This window comes from Ixodes scapularis, unplaced genomic scaffold, assembly GCF_016920785.2.
Source record: "Ixodes scapularis isolate PalLabHiFi unplaced genomic scaffold, ASM1692078v2 PGA_scaffold4__175_contigs__length_147842914, whole genome shotgun sequence".
Taxonomy (NCBI): Eukaryota; Metazoa; Arthropoda; class Arachnida; order Ixodida; family Ixodidae; genus Ixodes; species Ixodes scapularis.
In genome coordinates, this window is record NW_024609879.1 from 75,736,564 (window position 1) to 75,756,016 (window position 19,453).

General features: G+C 46.0%; 1 protein-coding gene and 1 pseudogene across 1 annotated transcript; one reads left to right on the forward strand and one right to left on the reverse strand.

Annotated features, from left to right (window-relative positions):
- Positions 1–2,575: 2,575 nt before the first annotated feature.
- LOC115323942 lies at positions 2,576–3,325 on the reverse strand (the record flags this gene model as incomplete). Its single annotated transcript, XM_029984425.2, has 1 exon — positions 2,576–3,325. A coding segment is annotated over one exon (750 nt), but the record flags the coding sequence as incomplete, so codon positions are not given.
- Positions 3,326–4,795: 1,470 nt separating this feature from the next.
- On the forward strand, positions 4,796–5,615 carry LOC115323948 (annotated as a pseudogene).
- Positions 5,616–19,453: the final 13,838 nt, after the last annotated feature.

The following is a 19,453-nucleotide window of genomic DNA, read 5'->3' on the forward strand; positions in this document are numbered from 1 at the left end:
AAAAGGAAGTAGTGTGACATTCTGTCGAACGCTTTGCTGAGGTCTACTTGCAGTACTCCAATTGGGTACTGTTCTGCCTCCGCTGCCTCACATATGATTCTCATTGTGCGCGCGTTTGTGATGATGGATCTGCCTTTAAGTCCGTAGGGCTGGTGCTTTCCTACGATGCCGCGTAATCCCACCTCCAGACGTTTGGTAAGAATTTTCGCCAGAATTTTGTAGTATATGGTTAGTAGATTGATTGGTCTCAGGTTGGCTACACTCGTGGCGCTGGAGGCAATGTTTTTCTTCGGGATAAGCACAGTTAATGCTTGTCGCTTCGACGGAGGCAGCAAATCGCTTTTGAAAATAAAATATCTTGATATGCGGCCCGAAGCAGCGGGACTAGCAGATTCGCGAAATTTTTATAAAACATTGATCCTAGGGCGTCCATTCCTGTGACTTCCTAAATTTAAGATCTTTAATCGCCTCCTCAATTTTTTTTCCCGTAATTTCACTGTTTATTCTTTCCGAGATCTCTGAAGGAATTTCAGGCATAACTTCCAAGAATCCCTCGAAACAGGTCCCGTTTGCAACATTTTGCTCTCCCAGCAGTTTTGTGAACGTGGCAACCAATTTTTTCCCTATTCGCTCTTGCTCCGACACAGTCTCATCTCCAGCCCGTAGTGATGTTATTTGGTTGCGGCGTACGGGCAAACGTTCTTTAGTTTTGTAGAGTTTAACCGGTTTTTTCTCGAGCTGTAGCGCATGCAGCCTACATAGCACCATCGCTCCCTGGTACTCCTCCTCTAGACGCGAGAGCAGCCTCAATTTGCATTCACAAATATCTTCTGCGAATACTCCGGGAGTGTGGTATTCTTCACGAACTAAGATTCGAAGAGTATTTTCTAGGGAGCGTCTCTCTGCTCGCACTCGGGCAGCCTTTTCTTGGCTGAACCAGAAAGTAATTAACTTTACCTCTGCTTTGAGCAATTCCCAGCTGACGGCATCTAACACGCCTACTTCGATTGTATTCCGGATGACGTTCTCTATTTGTTTAGTTAAAGGAGCTGTGCAACGATATTCAATTGGAATGTTTTTCTCTCTACACGAGCTTACTGGCACTAGTGGGACTCAAGGATACTCACACGCAACGCCATTGGCCAAGAAACTCCTATGTTGCGGTGTAATTTCAAGGACAAAAGCGATCATTTTCATTCCATCTCTCCTTTGCAAAATTTGATGACGTAGCTGGGGGATCGCAGTACACCCAAGTGACGATATTTGAATGCGGTTCATTGACTGGACCCGAGCATTGCGTGGACACTCGACTTGGGCTCGTGACAATTGCTAGCTCGAGAAGCATTCGGGTTGTGACCCGTGTCCAATCGCTGCAACGACGACAACAGCCGAGCCATATTGATGTCTGACACTCAGCGCGTGTCCTGCGCTATGCCAACCCCAACGCGTGGCTATGATCAACACTGGCGGCATATAATCGGCTCCAGATCATGTGGCCGCTTGTTCTGGCTGCGAGTTGAGGGGGTGAACGCTGCTCGTTTTTCTTAAATTTTTTTCTAGGACTTTTATTGCGTGGGGTGAAAAACGAACGCGTGTTTTATAGGACATTAACGTTAGGGATCCGTTTTAAGCGGTATTTGTGCACAGTACAAAAATTGTTGCATCACTCCTTTAAAGTCTCATCCTTTAGAAGGCTTTTATTCATTCTCCAGGAGCTCCAGCTCGAGGCTCTTTTTTCTTTGCGCGTGACTCTTCCTAAACAGACCGAAACGACTGCGTGGTCGGAGAAGGCAACAGGGGTAACCGAGTATGCGTCAGCAGTCGCCACGCATTCACTTGAAGAGTACACCCGATCGAGACGGGCGTGACAAGTGCCCGGCCAATGGGTATATTCTAAACCCGGTGCTGCTGCCACCTCTTTCACATCTTGAAGATCAAAATCTCGCTGTAGTTTATTCAACTCTACGACACTGGAGTCTGATTTTAGCCCGTTGGAGCAATCTCGTGCTTTTAAAACAATTGAAATCTGCCGCCAGTATTGTCTTTGCAGGCGTGTCTAATTATTCCCGTAAATTGATAAAAAAACGATTTGCTGTCGGCTGGCGCATTTGGTGCGTGCACACAAACAAGTTTAAAGATATCACCGCGAAACAGAATATCTACTGCACAGATCCTTCCACTCTTATCACTTACCCACTTGGAAAGTAGTGTGAAAGCTTTATCTTTTCGAATGAGAATAGCCGCTCCCCCGCTGTGCGCGACAGCGTTAGAATGGAAAAGATTGAAGTGTTTTTCAAAAAACAAGGCCATTTCTTGTACCTGTAAATCAGAGGCGTGCTTCGTCTCCTGTAAGAACACAATATCGGCATTTATTTTCAGTAGTTCGTTGAGTACCCATAGTTTTCTCTTCCGCACAATCAGGCTCATGCAGTTTAGGGTTAATGCATTAAACCGCTTTTTTATTTGTTATTTAAGAAAGAAGTAGGAAACCTAAAACCCTATACTGACGCGCTCGAACTAGCAAGGAGAAGCACTCACTACGAGCCGCGGTAGAAGGTTCCTGCCAGGTTCTGTGCTAAGAGTCCGTCTCGAAGCGGTTGTCCAGAGCCGCACGGAGCGTGAGCGGCTTGCGCCGTCCGCGACACGGCGTGACCAGTTTCGAACGCTGTTGGGTCGGCATACCGTCCTCTGCCCCAGGGCTTCGGTCTTTCTCGTGCGGTCGCTTGGTTGGTGTAGCGGCTCCCGCTACCATGGCTTCGTCCCGCATTTCGCTGTCAGAAAACCCACCATCTGGCTCCGGTACCTTGGCTGTAAGTTGCGACTTTTCCCCAGGCGTTGCAACAGGCGCCTCCATGCCGCCTTTCTGCGGTTCCCTAGAGGGAGCGTCCGAGGGGAGCTCGACCTGTGGAGAAGGTTCACTGGTTCCAGCCGTCGGCGTTTCGGCAATCCTCGGCGCCGCAGGAAGCGTCCTTACGGAGGCGTTCGCATTGGCAGCTAGCTCGGCTTCCGCTTCGTCTATAATAAGGTCGGTGTTCTCGTCCGGGAGTTGTCCGGGCGTTGTCACTGCGTAAGGTTTGACACAGTTTTCTCTTGTGTGGCCGTAGCGGTGGCAATGGTGACAACGGGGGACGCGGCAGTCTTTTCGGATGTGGCCGGTCTTCTTACACCGGAGGCAAGGCGGGGCTCGTCCGGGCACTAGGACGAGTGCAGAGCCGCCGAAGAAACGAAGTTTCTTTACTTCGTTTTTTTTCTTTCTTTTCTTGCTTTCTTTACTGACGCCCTCCTTTAGAGTGATCCGAACGAGCCTTGTTGTTGACTGGACCCCTTGAAAACCTTGGGCTTTCCATGTCTCACGGGTTACTTCGTGTACATTTCCATATCGCTCAAGTGCTCGTCGAACTGTGTCGTCGGGGACGTGATAAGGTACCCAGTGAAGTTTCAGACAGGTTTCCGAGTTCTTCGGGTCTATGAGGATACATCGCTGGCCTTTGAGAGTCAGTTCCTTGGCGGCAAGCAGCCGGTTCCTCGTTGACGCAGAGTGGAAGGTGACGAGCCACACGTGGTTCATTTGATAGGCGCCAAAAGACGCCACGTCGCCGAAGATTTGCAGTCGTTCCAGTTCTTCTCGAAAGTCCTCAATTCGGTACGGACGGCCGGTTACGTCGCAGTGTAGAGAACCAGAATTCGCAGTGACTTCTTCAGAAGGCAGAGAAGGCAGAAGTATATTGTAATCATCAGTAGACGAGATACCGCGGCCGGCAACGGCCGTTTTCATCGCTCTGTTGGAGCTCGCCATCCTGTCGACCGATCGCTGCGAGCGTCGGTAACAGAATTGACAATGAGCTACTGGGGCATCTCTTTAGTGGGGGATCTCTTCCCTTAGTAATAATTCAGCCCGTAAACTGTAAGTTAGAAAGTTTGCTGCAGATTTTTCTTCACCAAAAGCACTCTGGGGCGAAATCGGGAAGCACGACGCATTGGCGACATTCGCTCCTAGTAAAGAAATCGTACTTGTACATATCCAACTCGAAGTAAACACTTCTTGCGGTGCTTGACGTTTGCGCGAGCGATGTCTTCAGCCAGGAGGAGGGAGCGACGGCTCGGCGACGCCTTCGTGCAAATCGGCTTGGTAGTCGGGCGGGTACGGGATGAATAATAATTCTTTTGATCAGACCCAAATTTCTCTTTCAAAGGCAAACAGAATTCACAGGTACCGCGAACGACAGTTCTGAAGTAGAGGTCCTACGCCCGTCGTCCGCTGCCATCGCCGTCCCCGCGGGTCCCACGACACGCGAAAGGACGCACGCATAGAAGGCTTCCGGTTCACTGTGGAATTTTTTTTTTTCAGTCAGGGTATCTGCAGCTATTTATAAGCCACAAAAAATGGGTTTCATGTTTTTTTCTATTTTTAATACTGAGTGTGTGTCTTCCGTGACCAACGACTTTGATTAATTTTGGTGGTCGCTTCAATACCTAAAGAAAACGGCCCGTGACCACGGAAAAGAGAGTGAGCGTGACTCGAACCGGCCAGTTCTTGATCGGCGGTTTTCGGGCGGAAAGAAACAGCATTTCGAGGCGCAAATTGTGTTCTGGGTACTTGGGCTCTCATATGTCATGTACAACTAAAAACCTCGGCGAGCATAAATACACTGTGAGTGTCCCTTTAATCACTTCGCGAAAGTTTGCTAGTCAGTTTTTGTTGTTTTTTTGTGTTTTTTTTTTGCGATTTTAACTGACGAGGTTTGGAGATATCCGAAGTCCGTCCTGAAAACCTCTCGAGCTAAGCAAAGGCAAAATGCATTGTGTCTATGGGAGCTCATTCGATGACAAGGAAATTTTACGACTTAACCATTATTTCGAGATAGCCGTGTTCGAGTTGACGAGGTATTAGTGTATTGGCCGACCATGTCATGCGACATTGAAGCTCTTGCAAAGTCATGTGAGGTCTGCACAAAGCATAAGCCTAGAATCGCAAGATTAGCATTACTGAGCCCAAAACTACCCAACCTACAGTGGCAGCTTGTCGGGCTAGGCTGGTTCTACCACAACAATCAAACGTTTTTGATAATTCTTGACATCTACTTTCTTTTTTGAGACGAAGGAACTGGGACACTCCACGGCAGCTTCAGTGGTATCCACCTGTGCAGACGTCTCGCTACTCATGGGATACAAGCCACATTGTGCCGTGGCAACGAGCCCCCCCCCCCCCCCTTTAATAGTTCAAACTTCAAGGACTTTGGGAGTAAGTTTCGAATCATCCACGTCACGTATGGCCCTCACCACCCTCGCTCCAACGGTATGGCTGAGCGATCCGTACAAGAGGAAAAGAAACTGCTAGCAAGGTGCTCCTACAACACCCTTGACTTCTGCAGCGCCCTCCTGAAATGACGCAACAACCCAAGGGATAACCTGCTCACGTAACCAGTAGAGAGGCTAATCGGTCGTCAGACACGCACACTGCTTCCGGTTTCTGACTGCTGCCTGGAACATGCCATCGTACCGCCCAAGGAGGTGTCCAGCCGACTGCAAGAGATCCGCAGCAAGCAGCGGACCTTCTGCGACAGAACAAAGACCCTCCCGGAACTACAAGGTGGTCAGCAGGTGTCTACAATTGACACCCTTTCACGCACGTGGTCTCCAGCAGTTTTCATAAAGCGTGCGTAGCCTCCCCGCTCCTTTGTGATCGAAACTGGTGACCGGCGTGTGCTACGTAGAACAAAAGAGCACCTGCGCGTGTTGCCGCCTCGGCAGCAGCAACTCATCACCACGGCGGCTGATGAATTGCTGCCGCTGCAACAGTAACTTGTCACCGCTGTGGCTGCTGAATCCACAGGCCGCCAGGTCAGGGAAGAACCCTCAATAGGAGCCCCACCATCACCAAATTCCCCAACCCAGGAGCTCAGGAGGAGTTCAAGACAACCGTGGAGCCCCGTCAGATACCCAAGACCAGAACTTTAAGCGCGATCGTACAAGCGTAATATCGCCTGTTCCATCATTTCTTTTTTGTAAATTTTTTTCCTCTTCTTGGTTCATTTTATTTTGTTTAAAAGAGAGAAGATGTAGCAAAGCGTCACTAGCTGGTACCAAATCAGCTTTGTAATTGGCACGGCAGCTGCGCCGCTAGGGCATACGGTGCATGCAATAAACGTTGTTGACATCGGTACTTCCGTACGAGCCACAACGTGCGCGATACGCATTGCACTTTTCGCTGGCTGATTTTGAAGTGAAAGATAGATTGATCGCGATCACGCCATTTCGTTTCCGTACTCCTTTAAAAATAATGCAAAAATGAAACTATTGTTGTTGACGTGTCGCCTTGTCGCGTGAACTGCCCGTGCCGCAATGGACGCCAGCTCGGCCGCTTAGCCGCTGCCCAGAGGGGTGAGCGAACAGCGAAAAAATAAGGATATCGCCAGTTCAATTAGTCCGGAGCGCGTCGCATTGAATCTAGCCAACGAGCAGGCCAGCAAACAAGAAAGGACGCGCGTGCGCACTACGTGGATCTCGACAGCGGGTGGAACACCGTCAGGAAGTGCGGCGATGCAATTCGGTCGGCGCTACGGTGTTATCCATACTTATGCTCCCGACAGTACATACGTTTCCATTTTTAACGAAAAAAAAATAGCTAAAAACTGTTTTTTAGTATAAAAACAAAAAAGGACGCTTAGCATGCTCATTCGCCCGTGTCCGTACTAGACTGTACTACAGGGGGGCTATGCGAGACGGCGGGACTAGGCGGGACGAAGGAACCGAGACGTCGCCACGTCGCCACCTGCTGCGATTGATCAGCGGGTCGTAGGCGGCGACGTCGTGGTCCATTCGTGCCGCCCCGTCCTCGTCTTGCATAGCCCCGCTGGACGCCTTAGAATGCAGTGGTTGGGCCCTAGCGTTCCTTCCGGGAGAACAAACTCGCTAACGTCCGGTTTCTTTTTTACAATAAACTATACAGGGTGTGTGAATTTTATGTGAACCGATTTCTTTTTTAATGTGTGAGAGCTCGAAGAGCATCGTTTTCACCCTGTAATTATCAGTCTCGGCGGCGATTAGATGAGGAAATAATCGTCATGATAAGTTGGATAATGAACTAAGATACGTTCATTAACTTTAATTCTTAGTTGTATGGGTCATGTTCTGATTGCAGTATTGACGTCAATTAATATTAGATGCAAAACCAATTGAAGAAATTTGCGCAAATCTAATAATCTAAAATCTATATTTTAATCGATAAAATCTCACGTTTTTAGCCCGATATAAAAAGGCGCTCAAAAAGAGCGCCGCAAGCCCTGTTCACAATGAGAAGAGCTAAGTGGTCACTTCAATCAAGAAAAATATCTAATCGTTGTGACAGCGTCCTGGCATAGGTGCTAATCTGTCCAGCATTATGGCGATTTTTACTTATTACTGAATACTTTAATTAACTCGTTACATTAAAAACAAGTAAAATTGTCCGGAATGTATTCCAGAACGTTATTTGCTCCGCAATAAAGCTTACCATTTAACAACGCACATCCAACAAGGCTCAAGGTTTTATTGCAGAAATATAAACAACATAATATACATCATTTCTTTATATTTCCTCTTCTTTCACAATTCTGCCTTGCTACTAATAAAAATAAGAAAACTAACAAATTGTCTTTTGGAGTAAATCGATTCGGAATTTGCTAGATTTTCGGTGCCTTTCTTGCTTCAAGTGTAGCATATTATATTAACATAAAATATTTAATATAAAATATAGTATTTGTATTGATTTGCCAAAACTCGTTAATGGAACAGAGTTCGACATTATGAAAAAGTTATTGAAACATATAAAATAGCTTTTTCTCTAATATTTCTTAAACATAATGAAACTTATTTCAGGAATGTCACAAAAGAGTCCCAGTGCTTTATTTATTTTGAGAACTGAGAAAATAGCGAGTGGTTTCTGGTCGGTTTTTTCAATTGTTAATAATTTGAAAACAAAACGATCCGCCAAGCTTGTCGTTCGCACTCTTTTTCATTTTAAGAGTACTCCCGAAAATTTATTCTTGGGTGAAAATAAATATTCGATATCAAAACCGACCATGAATTGAGATGAAAACACCTTGTTATGGTCCTCAAGAGGCAATAAGTTCTAAATACTGACTGTTGAAACCGGCGTACGCATCAAGTGACACAAAAGGTTTCAGTTTCCTCCTTGAGAAACCGGAGTAAGAAACAGACGAAAAAAAAAGTTAATATTGTAGCTCGGGCAAACGACTTACCATAAGCCACGAAGCAAAGCACGAGGAATACTTTCAGCAGAACCATGATCACTGTTCTCTTTCCTTCAACGTTATAACCAAGACAGTTTTCTGGCCGTATATATACTTATTTATTATTTGGCATCCTTTCAACTAAAATAAAACAAAACAGAAAGTTTGTCGTTCGTCTCCTTTGATTTTTGACGAGGCCTCACGCACTTGAGGGCCATCTTTATGTAGGTTTCTTCTTTTCTTCTTTTGGTATGCCCTTTCCCCGACAAGGTTTCAGGTTCTCATGGGAGCCCGAGATCACACGATTGTTGTACAAATAACATTCGGCTCGTCAAAGTACGGCAGAAAAATATTGATAAAGGGCAAAAATGAAAAGGACAGGTTTTCATCCAGAAATAATAATAGCGCGACTTCTGAAAGCAGCAGGCACCGCGTGTCTTATACGTGTGACAACTTTGTTCCCATTTGTTTAGGCTTCAAAAGGTCACAATGGACGTGCAGTAGTTTATTTTTTATGTAGATATATAACATAAATGCAATAAATAGTCCAGCATTCAAAGAAAACTAACTCGAAGATACATCAACTGTAAGGATTGAAATGTAAGTTTGAAAAAAAAAACCAAAATCGCGCAACATTTGGAACACAAAAAAAAAATAGTTCCCTGCCGATAAACAAACCAAATTGATGCATTTATTCCGCAAAAAACACAGATACTATATGAAAAAAAAAAAGGCTCATGGTCTTGTGAAATAAATTCCTTCGGTTTCTGAAACAAAAAATAGAATGAAACGAATCTGATATGTTCCAGATTTCGCGCAATTTCGGTTGCTTATTTGCAAACGCGCGTTAACAGCTGAAACACGCACAAAACACGAATCCAGCCAAGCTTGCACCACGCTTTATATGACTTGGGCGTGACGTCATCGCAAACTGCTGTAATCATTTACACTTTTTATTTTCAATAAAACAGTTTTGACGGTTCAAAAAGCATGCTGGAGGAAGAACGCTCTCAGCAACAAAAACACGAGAATGGCCCATATTGTGAACTCAGTGCAAGTCATGAATTACTTATGTGAAAAGGGCATCCATCGCACGTAAATCGCAGAAACGTTTTTGTTCAAAGCACATTTGTAATTTCTGTTCTTTATATATTCCCGGATGATATGTATAAAATAACAGTGCAGCTCATTCTGTCCACCTGAGAAAAGAACTTTTGCACGCAGAATGCGGTATAGTTAGGGTTTCGTGTTTTCAGAATTCTTTTCGTTTTCCTTCAAATCCGGAGGTGTATTTCGTGGTATATTTTAACCCGATTAGCTCTAAACGGCAGCTCCGGTCTAGAGTTTTGACTTTGGGATTACTACTGTTTTTAGCGCAGGCAGGCGTCCCTGAATCACAAGATGCCATATTTTTCTCGACGATATGGAGCAGACGCGCGATGCCACTAGATCACATCGCAAAAAAAAAAAAAAAAAAAAAAAAAAAATGAGATGGTCATATTGGAGTTCGCGAACGAGGTGCGCATGGTTGCTTCTCGAGAACTCTCGCTCCGAACGCCGCTGATTGGCTCGGCCGCTCCGCGACTAGGCCGCATCGCAGAAAATCGGGTCAATTAGCGGCCGCTCGAATCGCGTCGCTTTTTTTTCGCGATGGTCGCTTTTGCGATGAAAGTTATCGCGCGACTACATCGCATCGCCGGTGTGAAGTTGTGAACTCGTCTTTAAAGATGTAGACGCCTCAAAGTTTCCTTTTGGGAGTGGTCGACAAAGCCAAAACTAGCCGATCGAGGCCACGTCAACACTGGAAATCAGTCGCTAGGCCGACGTTACGTCATGATCGTTCTCGTCCTTGCCTTGTTCCCGTGCAACGATTAATAAACGGTCCAAGCGGCACCTACCTATGTTGCGGTGGCCATTTTTGGGGAGTAGTTACTAGAAACGCGTTACCGGTAACTTGCTACTTTTTTCAGTAACTTGTAACTGTAACTGCTTACTGCTTAGTGAAAAGAACTTTGAACTGTAACAGGGTCACTGTTTTTGGAAGAAACTGTAAAAAGTAGTGTCGTTACAGTTACTTGTCAGATTTTTGTGCAAAAATATTGCAAACATGGCCACCAAATCGTCTCGCAACTCGTGAGAGTCGCAAATCCTGGTACGGGAAGGGCACAGCAAAAACTGCTACAGAAAACGTCTCGGGCAGGAGGGGGAAAAATATAAATAAACAAAATTTTGGGTGGCCCTGCTTGGCCAAGCTGATACAGTTAAGCGCCGGTCACACTCTTGCGACCGAGTAAGACTGAAAGAGGCCAGACCTGTTTTTAAGCTTTTTGCGACTTCTTAGGACCGGATGCGGCGCAGCGGAGCTTGTCCTAAGAGATCGCAAGTAGCCTAAAAACCGGTCTGGTATCTCTCGGTCTTACTCAGTCGCAAAGAGTGTGAACGGACCTTTACTGGGAGGATGGGGACGTTTGTGTACGCACCAGCCGTATCTCGTACATCGCCCACAGTGCACGCAGATGCAACGAAACGCGGCGTCTATAAAGCGTTTTCCTTTTCTTCGTCCGGCGGAGGGAGCGAGGTCTTTTTGCTGAGGACAGCTTTTGGCGATTGTCACCCCAAACGCTCGCAGGCCTACGACTCACAACCGATTGTCCGAACCTCACCTGCTTCCCGCAAAGCATACGTTTCCTTCCTGTCTCATTCGAATCGTTTAAAATTCCAGATGCACTCTTGCAGGTTGTCGACTTCGAACCCATTTCCCTCCCTTCTTTTCATTTAAACCTAATTACCGGCCTTGCTGCCCGTCACTTACTTATTGTCCCTCCTTTATTGAGAGAGAGTATTCCCTCGAAACGTCTGGGTCGTTCTGCTTGTTTGTGTGTTTTCTTGAAATTGAAAGACCGACCTTAGCCCGGACCAGGGGCACTTGGCATCAGTTGATTTACACAGTTGACATTCACGTCGTGTGATTTCCGGGTACTTTCTTCTATTTCGGGTGGTGAGATAGAGGAGCACAAGCGTATTCAATGTTGTTAGGAAGTGGCGGAGAAAAGATCGCTACAGCCCTTGGATTCTACACGCTGTGGTCGTTTGTAGCTCGATTAGTCCTTATGTTGTCGGAGGAATGTTGCCGCAACATTGCTATCCAAGTTTTTCTTGAAAGATTGTGTGCGCGCAGTAGAAAACGACCCTACCGACGAGTGGACTGGAGTGGCATAAAAAAACATCTACAAAGCTGATTGCAAGGTATGACTTGTCTTATTTTTGACTTCACATTTGCGCGATTTTTATTGCTTCCGTCCGATTTCTTCTCATCAGAGAAATTCTAAATTAGAATTGGCGGACTGTAGACTGGCACCAAGATTGGATCTATACGAGGCCTGGACGCCTGCTGTTGTCCTCGTGTCCTACCTCATGGTGGCCGCCCTTATTTTAAAGTTCTTCATGAACAAGGTATATGCTATGTTAAAAATTTGAAAAATAAAGACGCCTGTAATTTGCCAAAGAAGACACTCTAAATTTTTTATCATATAGTATTTTTACTCGGATACTACCTTAAATTATATTCTAATTCAAGGAACTATTCCTCCTACAAATTTAAATAAGAAGAACCAAACCTGTTAATGTTGATTATTAAGAAAATCTTAGTTTCTCAAATTAATCAGATTCACTACCGTGAACAACGCAATGTCTTATAAAATATCTATGCTAATTTTATGGCATATTGCCACGAATAACAAATGATGAGGCGAAGAATAACTAAAGAAACTAATCGTCTAATGAGGGGAACTTGTTAACAAAACAAAATAAAAGAAAGGTAGCGTCGATGTCGGCGAAACAGCAGGATCGATCGCTGGAGCGAGACTAACTCCGCTCGCCTTGCGGAGTCCCTTACGTAACCTCGTGGGTTTCTGGATCATTTGGCCTAGAACTTTCGGTGCCTAGGGTATTCGGAACTCGATCAGACGAGAATGCTCTCGAACTTACGAGAAGGCCAAATTAAAAGAATATATAAAAAGACAGTCCGGTGACTCGAATCGAACCTACACCTTCCGCGCGAAAGTCAAGCGCGATAACCACTCGGTCACGCACGCGCTTGCGTTTTTTTTTCTTTATTGCATAAAGCAGGGAACCATATCAAATAGTAATAAAAATTATCTGCAAAGCTTTTGCAGGGCATGTTAGAAAGCTTTCATTTCCAATAGCTCTTTGCGAAGGCCTAGCCATTCGGGCTTAGGCTCAGGGAAGGAAAAAACACTTCCTATTTGTTTACCAAGGTCAAAGAAATAAAACCGAACTTCTTTGGTGTTGGGGTCGGCGTGACGCACTGCCAAACGGGACCGCCATATACTGCACAGACCTAAAAGAATTTAAACGTAAACATTTTCGACAGAGGTCTGTCTGGTTAGGGATAAATTGACATAGTTTTTGCGGACTCTAACCTAAGTTTTATTAAAACATATAAACCCGAAGTTTCGGGACCCGCTGGGTTCCTTGGTCACGGATGACTGTAGGTAGAGGCGCGGTGGGGACCTTTCCTACTGCGCTTCTACCTAAGTCACCCGTGACCAAGGAACCGAGTGGGTCCCGAAACGTCGGGTTTATATGTTTTTCAATAAAACTTTGGTTAGAGTCCGCAAAAACTATGTCAGTCCTAAAAGAAAGAACATATCAAAAGGTACACAACCGTCATTGCTTACGCTCGAAGAACATATGCCCGACGGGATGATACAGAACTCTTTCTTTAACGTACGCTAAAGAACGACCCCCCCCCCCCTGCCCCCCCCCCCCTCCCCCCCCCCCAAAAAAAAAAAGAAACTGCGTTTTAACAGAAAATAAGAACTTGCTCAACGGTCTCGGGTTGTTTACACAACATACAGTCCACCCGGCCATAATACACCCACGCCCTTTTCTCTCAGCCAGGCTTTAACTGGCAGAGTATTGCTATGCAATTTGAAAACAAAGTTTTGACAGCGGGTGTACACACATGCGCTAAACACGTTTGAGTACATCGCGACCATGGCTGCACATGACACTTCTGTACAGCGGGGCAGGAAACAAACTTAACACCAAGTCACGTTTTAGCGTCTTCTTGCTTACCATAGACAAATACTCCTAAGAAAAGTGGGAAAACAAAAAGCGGAAAGCCTCGACTACCTCTCTGTGAAAGCCTTGATGACTCACCGCCGTAGGTTGATACAACAAAGGTCAGCAAATGAGGTGACAGTTTTGTTTTGAATGAACGCGCGTATGAAAGGCTGGTCTCGATCGCGTAGAAAAAAGAAAGATGAGACCAACTGTCGTACAAACAAATGCGATAATCCCAACCCGCCATTACTGACGCGATGAAATAGATTGTCGCGCATCATGGGCTTCCAAGACAAGTTCTAGATGTATGTCGCAAAAACGCGGAGAAACTTTTGCACGTTCATGCGGGCACAATGAATTACTTGCAAGCTATAGACAATTGCAAGCATGGCGCCACAAGTGGTGCCCCATGCGTACAAGCGCGTGCAACGCGCGGGTGAACGTAGCTTTGGCAAGCTCGTAATCGCACGGGCGTGCCTGCTCGAGCAGAGACATGGCGGCGGCCAGTCGCCCAGCTTGCAATCGTCTATACGATAACTTGGCTATAAGAAAAACATTGCAAAAAGTCGCGCGAGCAAAAATGGACAGGTCCCGCCTCTTCCAGTGAGAGGCGCGCCTGCCGAGGTCGGTGGCTACACCCGACCACTAGGATTTGTTTTCACACTAGAAGTTTAAAGGCACGCTGAGATATGTGTACGGTGCCCGGTCCCAGCTGACGCCTTTAAAAACTGAAGGCGTTTTTGCCAACGCCCCAAGCCGAAATCCACGGCACTTTTCCCAGTTTACTGCGGCCCCTGTGGCCTCACAAAACAATTTTACCAACGCCACGGCAGCACTAACGCTTCTCTTTTCGCTGCAAAATACTGCTATATCACCGGCATCGTCCCCCAACCGGTAACCACGACAATCCTCGTTGCCTAAAACACTCAAGCAGAACAGTTCCAAATACAGATTAAAAAACGAAGGTGACAGAAGGCAGCCTTGCCTGACTGATAACCGGACATTAATTTCTACGGTTAACTCCTTGTTTACCGATAAGCTCTGTCCTACAACCCCTATATGTCATTTCGGCCCCTTCCAAGATGACTGTGCCTACATTAGCGCGCTCCAACACATAAAAAGAACATGTTGTTTAACGCGGTCAAACGTGTTGTCAAGCTCTATTTGGAGCTTACTGACTTGATCTATGCCGTTGTCGCATGCCTCCGAAACACTACGCCCAACGTGAACATTTGTTCCTATAGAGCGTCCTTGAATCCCACAAGTCTGGTGCTCGCCTATGATCTGGCAGGCGATGCTCTGAAAACGGCGCGCCAAAATTTTTGCGAAAACTATATAATCAACGTTGCACACCCTTATCGGTCGATAACCTGTGACTTTTCTAAGCTTTGTCAACATCGTCGCTTTTGGAGTTTAAAACAGTATACGTTCGGGCTAACAACGGTGGCAACCCCTTACGCTCGTATGCTGCGGAGATTACACATAGGAAAACACTAGCCACCATGTTTTTAAACTTTTTGTAAAACTCTCCCTCCAGCCCGTCTGGCTCCGGCGTTTTGCGCTCGGCAAGTCGTCGATCGCCCTGTCCACCTCCTGCAGCGTAACAGGCTGTTCCAGCCTTTCCTGCTCCTTTGCGTCTTATTGAGGGAGGGCCTTAAGAAGGCCCGAAAACCATAGGATCTCTCCTACCGTAGGCTTGGCTCTCAGAAAGATTCCTATAATGGTTCACAAAAGCCTTCCGAATATGGTTTGGGCTCCTGCTACTTACACCCTGGTAGTCGATCTCGGCGATTTCATTGCAGAGTGCGTAGCATTTTTCCTCCGCTAAGGCTCGTTTTGTAGGTTAATTGCTCTCCCATTGCGTATTTTACTGACCGAGCACGAACAATGACACCCCGGTACCGTCCGCGATGCAACTCGTCTATTTGTGCTCTAACGCTTCCTATGTCTTTAAAACCTACGCCCGGCCTTTCACACTCCGCTTTCAAAAGTGTTAGAAAATTCCTGTTCATTTCACGTTGACTGCTGCGCGCCGCAAACGCCAAAACGGCAGATCTCTCTGTAGCGATCATCTTAATTTCCTGCTTGCCGAGTTCCCACGCCTCAAAATTATCACTCTCCCTTCAAAAACGTTTCTGAAAGTTTTACGTGCTGCTTCAAGAAAAGCATCATCCTTCAGGAGGTTTATGCTCAACTTAAAAATCCTCCCGTTGAACTTGGCTTTCGGTTGTGCTCTTTCACCGATTGTTCTTTAAATTAGACAATGATCAGAAAAAAACACGAGCCTGACGCGGTACTTTGTTAACAACCTGGCCATAGAGGCTTGAAACATACACTCTGTCCAACCGAGCATCAGATGAAGCTTGAAAGTGGGTAAAGCGCATCTCGCAAGTGTCGTTTTTAACGATACCAGCCTCTATCAGATCGTGTGGGCAGGGCGAAAATGCTACGACAATGATGCCTAACATGCAGCTCCTGTTTGCTCTGCAGTTTCTTCTAGTGGCGAGTGACGGTGGCCTTCCATCCTTCTACCCGAGTGCGACCAACGCCACGCCCGTGATGACGAAGACAGCACCGCTGATTACCCTGGCCGCCCCCCTCGATGGCGATGAATTCAAAGCTGGAGCGATACCAGGATTTCTGCCGCCAGTGTCGCCCGACACGCAAGCCCCACCAGCATCGACATCAAGCTCACTGCCTTCAAAAGCCTTCCCGCAGGCGTTTTCGACCAGTGGGCACGGCGAAAATGCTACGACAATGACGCCTGACATACAGCTCATGTTTGCTCTGCAGTTTCTTCTAGTGGCGAGTGACGGTGGCCTTCCATCCTTCTACCCGAGAGCGACCAACGCCACGCCCGTGATGACGAAGACAGCACCGCTGATTACCCTGGCCGCCCCCCTCGATGGCGATTAATTCAAAGCTGGAGCGATACCAGGATTTCTGCCGCCAGTGTCGCCTGACACGCAAGCCCCACCAGCATCGACATCAAGCACACTGCCTCAGGGGGGTAAAGGTGGGTGAGGAGGAGTGGCAAATCCCGTGCGCCGACATCCTGGGTCCCGAGTGAACGATCGCGAAAGAGAGCGACAGAACACGAGAGAAAGAAAGCAACGTTGCCATAGTAAACGCGAAGAGTGAAAACTCTCAGCAATATAAACAGTGATAATTTAACGTTGTAAACTAAATTCTGAGCTATTCTAACGCTTATAAAAAGCAATAAAGTCATTACGCTGCATTAACTTCCCTTCTGTCGAAATCTCGGAAATCTGGTGGTTGCGCAGTTTCGTATTCCTCAACCGCGCCCAGCCGCGCCCCACCAGCGAAGCCGGGTATATGGTTTAGTTTAGCGTTAACGCGAGACCGTACATCTGCGCGCTATGCAAAAAGAAACCTTCGAAAGGAACGCGAGTATTTTTCCACCGGTAAGTTCGTGGATTGTTGAAGTTCACGAAACTGCTCTGATGATGTAACCGTGTTTGGGACCCAGAGGGTCTGCCTGCATGGTCCGCCGCTTGCGGCAGCCAGAATGTATGGGAAAATGGCGGACCTTTTCCTCTAGATTTAGTATATGATCTCTATGCACTGCCTTCAAAAGCCTTCCCGCAGGCGTTTTCGAACAGTGGGCACGGCGAAAATGCTACGACAATGACACCTAACATGCCGCTCCTATTTGCTCTGCAGGTTAGTAGGCAAAAACTTTCGTACTTCGTTAGGGGTAATTACGTTTGTCTTGTTTTGCCGTGCCCACGGATGTGTCTGAAGCGGTTTCTTGACTTGTTGTTACTTCTTAGTGGAGACATAGAGCGTAACCCTGGTCCCATGACTAAACCTGAAGCCGAGTCACTAGCGAAAATAGAGTCGCTTGTCAGCAAAATGCATTCCGGCCAGGCAAGCGTGTTGATTCAGCTCAAAAAAATCTGGGACGAACAAAAACGAACAAATGACTCGATAACCACTCTCACCTAGCGTGTTGAAATAATTGAAAGTGATCTCGCAAGTTGCAAATCGAAAATGAACTCGACAGACGAACTTGAGGCGAAATTCGAGTCGGTACTTTCGGAATTGGCCATTCTCAAGCGTCGTTCCGATGACGCAGAGTGTCGTTCCCGTCGATCCAACTTGCTTTTCTTTGGCATATATGACTCGGCTAAGGAAACGTGGGCTCAATCGGAAAAGCTGGTTTTGGATGTGTGCTCAGATAAGCCTGACGTACAAATTGACCCTACTACAATCGAACGGGCTCACCGCATCGGGAAGTTCGACACCAGCAAGAAAAGGCCTAGTGTTGTAAAGTTTTCCTTCTTTAAACATAAGGATGCGGCGCTGGGGTCGTGCTACAAGCTACAAAATACGGGTATTTCTATCAGCGAGGATTTTTCACGAAATGTTCAACTTGCCAGAAAACGGCTGCATGAATTCGCTCGTACCCAGGGGGGTCGTTAAAAACTTCGTGCCGACAAATTGTATATCGGCGATAAGCAATTTTTGTTCGACCATAACACAAACGAAGTTTATGAAGCCGCCTCCTAACTAACTAGAGATAGCGCGTTTGAATCTTTCCCCTCTGAGCTAAAAAAAAAAAACGCCGGTAAACACACGCGTAGTTCCCTTTCTTTGCCAAATGAGATTTCAGTTCTTTTTACTAACATAAGAAGCGTAGTCCGCAACCGCGATGACCTGTCAATAGTTATTGATGCATCATCAAGCGATCTTGTTGTTTTGACAGAAACGTGGCTTTCAAGTATTGTTCGTGACAATGAAATTTGTGACTGTGTTAAATGCTACAATTTTTATCGGTGTGACAGAACAGATAGGCGTGGGGGAGGCGTTTTAATCGCAGTGAATAAAGCCATTGAATGTTATCACGTGAATATTGTTTCCCCGTTGGAGCTTGTTTGCGTACGCATACAGTGCGCTTATAGAAATATTATTTTGTGCGTTTGTTACCGTCCTCCCAACGCCCCTGCAAATTTTTGCTTGGATTTGCATGATGCTTTAAATATGATTTGTTCAAGGTTCCCCCTTGCACCCATTTTTTTACTAGGTGATTTTAATCTTCCCTTGATCAACTGGTCTGGACCGTTTCCCGGTGCATCTAGTAGCTCTTCTGATTACTCGGATTTTATTAGTCTCTGTTCTGATTCTTCTTTTTTTCAATGTGTCACTGAGCCTACTCGGATTACCGATGCGACGGCCAATGTCTTAGACCTTATTCTTACAACTGACCCTAATCTCGCTTCTTCTATAACTTATTTACCGGGCATTAGCGACCATGCTATTTTGAATTTCAGCCTGCAAGCTTCCTCGCATGTTGCTAACAAATCTACCAAGCACTTTCTCGATTATAGCAAAGCAAACTTCGCTGCAATAAATAACGAGTTGGCTTGCTTTCTTGACGAATTTCTGCCTGCGTTGTCAGATCGCACGATCGAGACTAATTGGAACATGTTTAAAAACAAAGTAAATTCTCTAATTACTTCATTCATTCCGTGTAGGAATATTGTATCTAACCACGTGTCTCCGTGGTTTAATGTAACTCTTAAACGCCTTGCTAATAAGAAAAAACGCTTTTCCCGCGCTGCAAAGTTGTCTGTCCTCGCTGAGCGCTGGGAGCTTTATAAATCTGTTGTCAATGCTTATAAGGCAGCCATCAAGCAAGCAAAACTGACTTTTTTTAATGTTACCCTTCCTTCAATGTTAGCAAATAGCCCTAAACAATTTTGGAGTGTTATAAACGGGCCTAAAGGAATGGCTGTGTCGCTCACTGATGTTGAGGGTGTTGACATTCCGAAAGCTCAATGTGCATCTATTCTGAACGAAGTCTTTGTTAAGGCGTTTACTGATAATGATGGTTTAGATTATCCTATTTCTCCAGATTGTGCATTCTTTTCCATGGATCCGCTTGCTTTTGATTACGACGGGATTGTAAAGTTGATTGATAATTTGAAAGTTTCTTCCTCGTGTGGTGTTGACAACATCACCTCTAAATTTCTTAAGAACACTAAACATTACATGTCAATTTTTCTTACAAAACTTTTTGAGCAGTCACTCAACCTTGGTGTCTTACCGGATGATTGGAAAAAAGGGAAGGTGGTTCCACTTCACAAGACAGGTAACAAACATAATCCTCT